Source organism: Rhamphochromis longiceps, linkage group LG7 (assembly GCF_057381845.1).
Source record: "Rhamphochromis longiceps isolate RC_006_pf linkage group LG7, R_longiceps_female_GT1.1, whole genome shotgun sequence".
In the NCBI taxonomy this organism is placed as follows: domain Eukaryota; kingdom Metazoa; phylum Chordata; class Actinopteri; order Cichliformes; family Cichlidae; genus Rhamphochromis; species Rhamphochromis longiceps.
The window spans coordinates 17,450,763-17,462,291 of NC_140563.1; the positions used below are offsets into that span (position 1 = coordinate 17,450,763).

The following is an 11,529-nucleotide window of genomic DNA, read 5'->3' on the forward strand; positions in this document are numbered from 1 at the left end:
CCGAGAGACATAAATAAATAAATAAATAAATAAACTGCAGAAAATGCTGATACAGCAAATATCTTGGGCTGTTTGATCCCATTATTTCCTCCCTCCCTCTCTCTCTCTTTCTATCTCTGCCTTTCTTCCTCTCTCCTGGTGACAGAGGCAGCAGCAACAATAGCTGCAGATGCACCGGAGAGGAGCAATGGTCAAGCCAGCAAGAACCACAGTGGAGCCGCACTGAGGCAAAGCAGCCAGCCCCCCCCCTAGTATCTGGGGACGTCTCCAACAGTTTCAGGGGTGCGGGGAGCTGAGGAGTGGAAAATTTCCTCCCAATCCTGAATGCCTGCTCAGCCAGACTAACCAACACCCCAGCAAAATTCCTCCCCCTCTTTTAATCACCTCCTCGTCCCAAAATGACCGTAGTAGCGGGCGATAATATGGACGAGACCTCAGCTGTCCCTGGCCACCCTCAGGACACCTACCCCCCTGACCACACTGACCACGAGTGCTGCGAGAGGGTGGTTATCAACATAGCCGGTCTTCGTTTTGAGACGCAGCTGAAAACGCTCTCCCAGTTTCCGGAGACGTTGTTGGGCAACCCGAAAAAGAGGATGCGGTACTTTGATCCTCTGAGAAATGAGTACTTCTTCGACAGAAACCGTCCCAGCTTCGATGCCATCCTTTATTACTATCAGTCTGGGGGGAGGCTGAGAAGACCGGTGAATGTCCCCTTGGATATGTTCTCAGAAGAAATCAAATTTTACGAGCTGGGAGTAGAGGCGATGGAGAAGTTTCGTGAGGATGAGGGCTTCATCAGGGAGGAAGAGCGTCCTTTACCCGAGAAGGAGTTCCAGCGTCAGATTTGGCTCCTCTTCGAGCACCCAGAAAGCTCGGGCCCTGCCAGGGGAATTGCCATAGTGTCCGTGATGGTGATCCTGATTTCAATAGTTATATTTTGTTTAGAGACTTTACCACAACTGAAAGAGGATCCAGCAGGCCGAATAGAGAGAGTGGGGAACATTACAATTTATTATAAGCCCGACATCCTTACTGACCCCTTCTTCATCATCGAGACTCTCTGTATAATCTGGTTCTCCTTTGAGTTGATAGTACGCTTCCTAGCATGCCCGAGCAAACCGGCCTTCTTCAAGAACATGATGAACACGATTGACATAGTGGCCATCATCCCTTACTTCATTACACTTGGCACTGAGCTGGCTGAAGACCCAGAAAACGAGGGGGTGGGAGAGCAGGCAACATCTCTGGCCATACTCAGGGTGATCCGTCTGGTCAGGGTGTTTAGGATCTTCAAGCTGTCACGACACTCTAAAGGACTCCAGATTTTGGGACAGACCCTCAAGGCCAGCATGCGAGAGCTAGGACTGCTGATCTTCTTTCTGTTCATTGGAGTCATCTTGTTCTCCAGTGCTGTCTACTTTGCTGAGGCAGAGGAGCAAGATTCGCACTTTGGCAGCATCCCGGATGCATTTTGGTGGGCTGTTGTGTCCATGACAACTGTGGGCTATGGGGACATGGTCCCGGTCACTATAGGAGGCAAGATTGTTGGATCTCTGTGCGCCATCGCTGGAGTGTTGACAATTGCTCTCCCAGTGCCTGTCATCGTGTCCAACTTCAACTACTTCTACCACAGGGAAACTGAGGGAGAAGAGCAAGCCCAGCTGCTCAACGTCAGCACTCCCAACATCCCGTCTGAAACCAACTCCAGCCGCCGTAGTTCGTCTACCGTCAGCAAATCAGAGTACATGGAGATTGATGGAGACATAAACAATAGCATCGATAACTTTAGGGAGGCAAACCTCAGAACTGGCAATTGCACTATAGCCAACCAGAACTGTGTAAACAAAAGCAAGCTGCTTACTGATGTTTAGACACTAGCTAGGAATTTTAGTCTCTCTACGAGACTGTTATAGATGGAGTAGACTGTAAGTTAGGAATGCTTCATTTACCTCCCCAAAGCACTCTATGGCATTAGGCCTGCAATTATGCTCAGCTATACCGAAAGGAAGCAGAAAAAAAACAAAACAAAGCTGTTAGAGTACATGACAGGTAGAAAGAATTATTATTCTGATACTACAAATATATAGTCACATCAGAGAGAAGACATTGATCATTACACACACACCAGGCTCCCTCGAGGACCCAGAGCACACGCCGTCTTCTCAGACCACAGTGTGATAATTAAAATCTTATATGCATGGAGTACAGATAACATTTCAGCAAGTTGCACAACCCACCAGAAATGACTGCAGACATGCAAGCATCTGCGGCCAAATGGTAAGCGCCAAAAAAAGTTAGGAGACCTCCCCCCGCCACCCCCACCCACACACACCCTCCCTCCATTCCCCGTTCTCTCCGCAAAGGATCTTCTACTCGGCAAAGCACCTTATAGGAGGAAGACTGATCTCTCTTGTTTGGATATAAACAGACGGCGATCTACTTGCTTCACAGACATCTGCAATGCTGCTGTTTCATTTTTGTTTAGTTTCGTTTTTTTCCTCAGCAGTTGCTGTAATTGTGTCATCACCAAGTGATTCAATGCCATGCCCTTTAGACGCGACACAGCACAATGAGAACGTGAGCTTCACATGAGCATGATTAGAGACTTTCCATTTTGATATTGGCATGCACAAGACATATCTCACAACACCGGAAAGGATGTTCTTTTGGATAGCTGCCTCCATTCCCTCCTACAACCCCCCACCCTGCCCCTCTTCCATTCTGTTTTCACACCGAGTGCACTGGATGAGTTTTTGGTTCGAAAATGCAAATCATTTAGAAGTATAGAAATTGAATGTTAAATCTTAAGGGAACAGTACATAAATGAGATCATAGCATGAAAAAAAAGTAACCTGCATTATGGTCTGTCAACTAAGGTACTTTTGTATCCTGGTATATTTAATGCATGACGTGAGTATACAGCTTGTTGCTAAATCTTGGCACTTTGTGGTGCCCTATTGTCAGGAAAACTAAGGAAATCAAATTCTGGATGTCTCTGAATTGTGGTCAAATATATCCGAACCTACCTTCAGGATGCAGAGTTTATCATTTAAGAGTAGGCAAAGAAACTGAATAAATATTATCAAAAAAGCATATAATCCTAATAAGCACCGATTACTGTATTAGTCAGTAGTGCACTGCATGGACCTTCTTTTTTGACAACAGAACAGATTAAACTCATGCTTCTGTCTCCATCTCCAATTTAGGTCATGCTGGTTTTGAATCCACCGAGAAGGATATTTATCAGAAATATATTCTGACTTTAGTTGCTAGTGCCTTTCCCCCTTTCATCAACAGGACCAGTGAAAGTGCCTCTGTGTTCAGCGGTGTTTGTGTGGTTGAGCAGAGCTGGTCCACCTTCTGTCTTAGTGTTGAAACCGTGTTTGCTATGATGCTATGATGCCAGGTGAGCAGGTGATTTGGGTCAATATGATAGGAAAAAAAAAACAGATCCATGCTGTCATGCACAAACCCGTTTTTATGCTGTCATGCACTTATTTATACCCTTGAGCAGCAATGTATTGTACTCTGCATGTTTACCACTCCACTTCAAAAGGGAATATCCATTGTTTTGTTTTTCATGCTTTTCTTTGTGCACCATGCATCCTTTCAAGGTCTCTACCTCAGTGAGGTCATTGCAAACACTGCAGAGCTGCAAGCTTCAACGCAGGGTTTCCTATACCATAATGCAAAATGGAACCTTAAGTGTAAACTGCAGTCATGCAATATTGAATGTGAGAGTCCCAAAGCATAGCCTTTACACAAGCACTTAGGGTAAATAGTGTACCACAATCCTGCTCCTTTTTTTCACTCAAAGCTACGCACAATCAGAACGCGTTTGTAGTTTGTAGAGATTGCCTGACTCTCCTAATGGGATGAGGTCGACTTTTTAATGTGTCCGTTTCTTTGAAACAGTGCCATGTCAAGTTACCGTAGTGTCACAGGAAAATTAGCGAATGTGTTTAAAAACGGCAGAGAAGTTGAATCTAGTTTTAAAAGCTGTCACACTGAAATTTTTGGGCAATGTGATGCACAGCAAAGTGAAGCCCATCTCTTTGCACAGTTGTTTTATTCTGCTGCGTAAGTCCTTATTTTTCTTTACTAGTGAGATTTTCCTTTCTTTTTGCCTGTGCTTGTTCATTCGTCGTGCATCGTTTCTCAGCATATTGTTCCAGACAAGCAGACTGCAGATAGAGTAGAACAAAATGTACTTGAAATTCTCCAGCTACTGTACATCAACCTACACTCAGTATTGAGAATAATTTCTCTGAATGATAGCTAGATTTTATACTGTACTGTATGCTATTGTTATTTTTGTTTTGCCTTGTTTCCTTTTACATTTAGCACACTCCTGACAGTATCCTGTAAAAAGAAAACACTGCAGTGCTACTTGAATGTCAGAGTTGTTTGGTTATTCTTTGCGGTGCTAGTACACGACTACCGTTCTTGTTTTGCTCCCTTAACACGTTTCCTGCGGCTGAAGCAAGCCTTCCTGAATCATTTTGGAAAAGATGATTTCCTTCTCAGTAATTTATCTTCCTCTCTGTTATGTTGTTGGTGGCTGGTTGAGTAGTTTGCGGCACTGTCCGTCATTTCATTTGGGACTGATCTCTGTACTGTACTGATGAAGTGTGTCCACCTCAGGCACGGCAAATGTCAGTAAATGCAAAAAAAAAAAAAAAAAAAATTAGAACGATATCACTCTATCTAGGATTTCTCGTAAAGAATACAAAAAATATAGCAATTTCTTACATGCAGCTACCCAGAAATCATTGAAGGATTGCATGAAACGCCAACACGAGGGGATGAAGATACAAGTGATTGCCCTCACATTTACATTACTGTCACTACTCCTGCTTTGAGGGCATGTGTGAATGGTGCTACACATTCAAATACCCAACTGAAACATGCATTCTTAACAGCAATAGAATAAGAGGTAACCTGTTCCTTAAAAGCTTTTTGTAAAAATGGGAACACAACTTTGAATGTCAGAAAAACACTTGACAGATACAACAGGGCTGCTTATGTACCAACCTCTTGTCTTTCGTTCTGAGATTTTTTGCAAAGGTCAGAGGGGTCAGTTGTAGAGGCTGACATTTTCTTGTGAGAAATCCAAATGTAGGCTTTGCAGCAGTGGCCGTTCCCACTGAGCTCCCCGGTCGGACTGAAGTTTCGCTGCGAGGAACAAAGCTGCCCGAAGGGTTCAGTCAGACTTATAGCAGAGTCCCAAAGGAAGAGCCTAGAGCACACTTACAGAGAATCAGCTGTTAGAGAGAAAGACAGAGAAGGTGCCTAAATTATTTTACATCCTCATTTGTTTAGCTTCCTGTCAGATGCTATGCTTCTGCAAACAAACATGAGTGAGAAGATCTTTAAAAAAAACATTTAATTAAGAAAAAAATATCACAAAATGTCATGAGAATAACATGCAGTTTAGCTACAGTAAGATAAAGTAACCAATATATACTACAATTATATATGAGAAACAATTTTAAAGTGTGTTCCTAGTTTCCTTTGTTTTGTTTGACTTGTGGTGGCACCGTAACATGAATGATTTAGGAAGAACATGCCTTATACTGGAATATCAAAACAAAATGTTCCTCCAAGTAAGCCATGATAATGAAACTACTGTATTATGACCACGTGCTTTACACTAGATGATATGGACAAGAAGTGTACAAACTATATATATTTAAAAAAAAAAAAAAAGTTTGTCTTTTTGGTTCCAAGAAGATGATGAAAAAAAAAACCACGATTCATTCAAAATCACCACGTTCACATTTTTTTTTCCAAATCTCTACTGCTAAGATGTATCTCTACAGAAGTCTACTAATTGCAAAAAACTGCATGATTGATGGAAGAATGCATGAGCTTTGCCTTTCAAACTGTGGATCAACTATAATACAGTTGCATCATTTAAAAGAAAAAAAAAACAAAAGAAAGAAAACCCTTGCTTTCATCTGCACCAAGGCTTCCTGTAAGGCCCTGTTCAGAACTTGTCGTGTCCTTTGCTGGATTTCTTAAAAGCACTTTAGCGCTGACCTCATCACTGAGACGGCGTTTGTCAGCGTCTGTGCGTGATGTTCAGGTTGTGCTTGCGAGGCTCTGAATGTGAGCAAGGACGTCAAGGGCTAGTTTCTTAGACTTTATCTCCACTGTAGGACTGAAATCCTCTCTCGAACGACATTTCGCCCCCTCTGATCTCAGTCTAAACTGTAACGACAGCGTTGTGGGAAACGTGTCCAGCTTGTCTAAACAGGGCCTGTGCCACACACCCTCCTCTGTACTTCACTGGTTTAAAGGCATACTTGTTTATTAAAAGTCTCGATGTTGGACTGCTTTTTTCCATTTCTTTTTGCCTGCTTATAAAGAGGCACTGAACATGACTGAATGTTGCGATGTTGTGTATCTCACTTGCCAAAGGTGACAATACTGGGAGAAGTTCTTGTTTGTATGAGAATGGCTACGAGTTTGTCTTTTCTGTCAGGACTGTACATTTATTCACCGATGGGGAAGGACCTGTTTTTTTGTTTGTTTTTTTGGAGCAAAGCGCCTAAAGGACTGTTGAACTCGTCTCCTCTTCTTTTCATCCAGTGAGCGAGCCAAACTCAAATTGTGTTTGTCCAATCCAGCCGCCATTGTCATGTTGTGTTTACCAAGGGTTATGCTACAATGTGTTCAGTTTGTCGGATGACGACAAAGGCATGGTCTGTGATCTATGCAAGGGTTACTTGTTTTTTTCTTATATCACTTATGATTTCATCTGACATTAACTTCAATAAATTTTTAAGGATCAGATGGTGTATGCTCATTTCAGCTTGGGAATGGGGGCGTATATCTGCAGCGTGGACGAGCTTATTCATAAAAGACTTCACTTTACCGTGTGGCTCTAACAGCACAACTTGAGGTCTCCATTTAAATACCTTCACTACTACTGGATCCTATCACTGAAGCCATTAACAGTGATTCATGGAGGCAAGGTAATGGGTCTACACTAATCCTCCTGTCCCAGGAGGGGGGCTGCTTACCTCTGTCATCACCTCCGAGTTGTTACACATGTCAGACACCTGAAGTGCTTCACTCTTAGCCACCTTTTCATTATCTATCAATTTCCTAGCTCTATAAAATGACAGAATATAAAGAAAAGTGTACACCAGTATGTCCTGAAGCCACAAAGCAACATGCTCAAACCGCTAATTTTGTCAGAGTGAAAGTCTAAAACCCCTGCTCTACAATTACTATCAAAATATTTGCTGACCTGTTATCAGTGTTGCGGTTTTGCTCTCCATAAATTATCGCATTTTCACCATACTCTAAAACATCTTGATTTTGTGAGTGTCTGACAGAATCCGGTCACAGAGCAGTCAAAGAAAGTTAAAGAAGTGGGTGCAGTTTTTTTGAATGTAAAAAAAGAAAAGAAAAAAGCTTTATTCCCACTCCTGTCCTCTGACGGTGCGTTTAACACCTACAGCAGAGAGCCATCCTGGTGAATGCTGCAGCTTGTCTACCGCTGTCCACCTGACTCTGCCCATCTCACTTTCCCTGCTTTTTGTTTGCCGTACGGTGACCTGAACAGAAGCGAGCCTCTTCTCCCTTCCTCTGCATTGCCCTCAGGAAATGCAGCACTCCTCACTCTGCAGGCAGCAGCAGTAAGGGTGGGGTGAGTTGGCGCTGGTCCCGCTCTTCTTGCACATAGACTCTCTCACTCTCTCTGCTGGTAAGCCCCGCTGGACTGGAATAACAGAAGGCAGCGTGCAAAAGAGGGGCTCGGTAACAGCAGAGGATTTCACACCACTCTTGTTAGTTTTCTACTCTCTGTTACATGCATTTAAACCAACACAGGCATCCCAAGATTCCACTGAAACACGAATCTTTTGCCGTCACGCTCAGGCCCACTTTTTTCCCTGTCTCCTTTACCTATTTGCAGTGTAGCTTTTCTGTTTTCAGTCTTTAGCATCCAGTTTTTATTTTCATTTGAATACTTCCATAACTAAATTGTTGGCCATTTATATCTGGTATGAATAAATAAATACTTGACTACTCTGACATTGTTTTGTTTCTTTCTCAGCAAAGACTGATCCAAAATAACAGTGCAGTGAGTTCATCATTAATAAAGTTAATGAAAGTGACTGTTGATCCCACAGAAAGAGTCAATTCAAAGCTGTTTAGTCAGCTAAATATTGCCTTACTTTACAATTCTGCATTTGATTTCAAAGGAGTGTTGCATTGCTACAGCTTAACCATGGGACCAAACTGATTGGCTGTTAATAAGGTCATAATTATTATATGGGCGATCGTGGCTCAAGAGTTGGGAGTTCGCCTTGTAATCGGAAGGTTGCCGGTTCGAGCTTCGGCTTGGACAGTCTCGGTCGTTGTGTCCTTGGGCAAGACACTTAACCCGTTGCCTACTGGTGGTGGTCAGAGGGCCTGGTGGCGCCAGTGTACGGCAGCCTCGCCTCTGTCAGTGCTCCCCAGGGTGGCTGTGGCTACAATGTAGCTTGCCATCACCAGTGTGTGAATGTGTGGATGACTGGATGTGTAAAGCGCTTTGGGGTCCTTAGGGACTAGAAAAGCGCTATATAAATACAGGCCATTTACCATTTATTATTATTTAATGAGTCACTGGTATTTAAGTTAAGTAATTAATATTTTCAGTTTTTGAGCACACTGGAGGCACAAATCTGCTTTTACAGTTCAGGATAACACAGTAAACAAGATCTTGATGAATTCCAAATTATAAACTGTTCTCCTCTGACCTCTGGCATCATTTAAGTAGAGAACTGCCTTTTTCTCTAAACTCCAGAAATGGTTGTGTGGGAAAATCCCAGCACAGCTACCTTTTCTCAGTGTAACCTGTCTGGGACATACAAACACACCAAGTTCAAAGTCACGTGAATCACCTTTCTGCCCCATTCTGATGCTGAGTTTGAACTTGACCAGGTCGTTTTGACCATGACTACATCCCTATGATTGTAACCTTTAACCTCTCGTGTTTTGCTTTTTCTTTAGCTATAACGATTCAGTTCAATTGTATTTATATGTACAGCCTCAAATCACAACAAATCACAACAACATGTGGACATCCAGAAGTCCAAAACAGCAAATGATGCACTATAAATTTCTACACCAGTCTTACCTTTATATAAGAATAGATTTTGTTATTTTGTTGTTATTTTGTTTGATGCTTTTATTTTGGTTAGCATGTTGGGATTGTGAATGGAGTAGGGTGAGGGTTTGTGTGCTGTCTGCACCTCTGTGACTATGTTGGCCTCTATTTTTCTGTAACAAAACCCATAAATAATTTATCTTTAAAAAACAAACAAGAGTAAATTGTCCATTTGTCCTGATCTATTTTTAGCTAAGATTTGGTAATCTAGTGAATATTTAACGCAGGACGAAGGTGTATTTATGGCAGCAAACATGATTTGTAAAAACACTGTGGCACAAAGAAAACAGACTACACAAAGCATTGACTAACACACATGTTAGTGTGTGGGCTGTGTGTTAGGGTACTTGTTTACAATAGGAAACAAATATCTCCAAGGGCTATGAACCAAAGGTTGAATATGAAGTATTTGGTTCCGCAGTTCATGTCATACGATAGAGAAAGCATTATCGTTTCAGTTTGTCCGTTCTATTTATCAAAGCCTTCTAAATGTCGTTAACAGAAAAAAATAGAGTTGGTGTGTTAAGGCGTAGAGTGGAGAAGACCAGACTGCAGGACATCGTTGACTGAATATTAACCCAAAAACCATCCTTTATCATAATTGATGAAACACCTTAAACAAAATACAAAAAGTTCCATGAAGAAAAAACCCAATCGATGTGGGAGTGTCGTGTTGGAGGAAGAAAATGCTGAGTATGATCCAAAGAACAAAATCCCCACAGTAAAACAACACTGGGGCTGTGTTTCTGTTTAGGCTACAGGACAACTTCACTGCACTGAGGGACCAATGGATGGGACCATCTCCTGCAAAATACTGGACAAGAGTTCCCTTCCCTCATCTAAAACACTCAAGATGGGTTGTGAATGCATGTTCCAGCATGGCAATGACCCAAAACATACCACCAAGGCAACAAAGGAGACTAAAGGAGAAGCACATTAAAGCCATGGAGTGGCCTAGCCAGTCTCCAGACCTCAATTGTTTAGAAAATCTGTGGATTGAGCCGAAGCTTCAAGTTGCCCAGTGGCAGCTAAGAAATGTAAAGGATTCAGAGATTCTTTAAAAAGCAGTCGGACAAAATCCCTCCTGAGATGTGTGCAAACCTGGTGACCAACTGCAAGAAGCATCTTGCTTGTTAACAAGATCTTTTCCACCATGTACTAAGTCGTGTATTGCTTAGGGATCAAAAACTTATTTCACTTTGTGAAAATGAGTCTATATTTTTCATGTAATGCATTTTTTCTGGATTTTTTTAGCTGATATTCTGTGTCTCTGTCCATTAAAATAAAGTGTCCAGTCAATTAATTTCTTTGGAAGTGAGCAAACTTACAAATGCTACAAGCGATCAAATTACTATTAGTCACTTTTCCAACTGTATATTGACTAAGAATTTAAAAGTCAAGAAACATGACATGGTCTCTAAAAGATCTCACCTTTGTTTCCACTTTGGCTTAAAAATGACAATCATCAGCATAAACCAGCGCTCTCTGAATAGACACATTACAAACGCTAACTTAACACTAATCCATGCACCAGCTTCTCAAATGGGTGCTTAGTGAACCCCTGCTTTAGAAAGTTCACTTTACACACAGATGTTTGTTTGCAGTGCCATGTTGTAGAACAGATGTACCCAGGAAACATCCTCAGTGTAGCTGAAGCTGTGAGGGTTTAAGCCACTGTCCTGCTGAGCACAGTCAGAAGTGCTGTGGTGAAGCAGGCCTCAGCTGAGCTCAATGCATCCCTCCTCCTTCTCCCTGGAAGCTTTAGAGCAGCTCGCAACCACTTAAGCACGTCTCAGAGAATTAAACTTTATTAGTTAACTGTTAGACAAATGCGTGATCAAAAAGTTCTTACAGCTGGGTCTGCATGGAGATGTACTGTGGCTGCATGTACTCATTACCTCCTCCTCTCTGTTATTCATTCTGCTTCTCTTACACACACACACACACACACACACACACACACACACACACACACACACACACACACACACACACACACACACACACACACACACAACGGCTGGCCCATTCACCTGAGTCAGGCTTCCTGATATTCCCAGATTGATTTCTGTGAAGACAGACACTCATTCCACAGCCCTCGTACAAAAATGCAATGCCATTCCTGTCGATGTCATCCAAAATGTTTCTCAAGGGCCTTTTCACTGAGGCCCAGTCAGCTGTGTATGCACAGTATCGTATGATTTCTCTATATCAAATCTCAAGTGTCCTCTGGTGTTGAATTTATAGCTCCAAATCAGTGACAAGTCTGTGCACAGCAGCCCACGTCTAACAGCATCATACAGGTACTTCATTGTTAACAATGTGCAAAATAGCTGTGACAGCATTATTGGATCTCCCAT

The 11,529-nt window shown here is 42.3% G+C and overlaps 1 protein-coding gene across 1 annotated transcript; it reads left to right on the top strand.

The window, feature by feature from the left end:
* The first annotated feature begins 33 nt into the window (after nucleotides 1-33).
* Nucleotides 34-5,665, top strand: LOC146665132 (potassium voltage-gated channel subfamily A member 1-like). The gene has a single exon (XM_085412611.1). The coding sequence runs from the start codon at nucleotides 399-401 to the stop codon at nucleotides 1,872-1,874; it is 1,476 nt and encodes a 491-aa protein (XP_085268737.1). The 5' UTR covers nucleotides 34-398; the 3' UTR covers nucleotides 1,875-5,665.
* The last annotated feature ends 5,864 nt before the right edge of the window (nucleotides 5,666-11,529 follow it).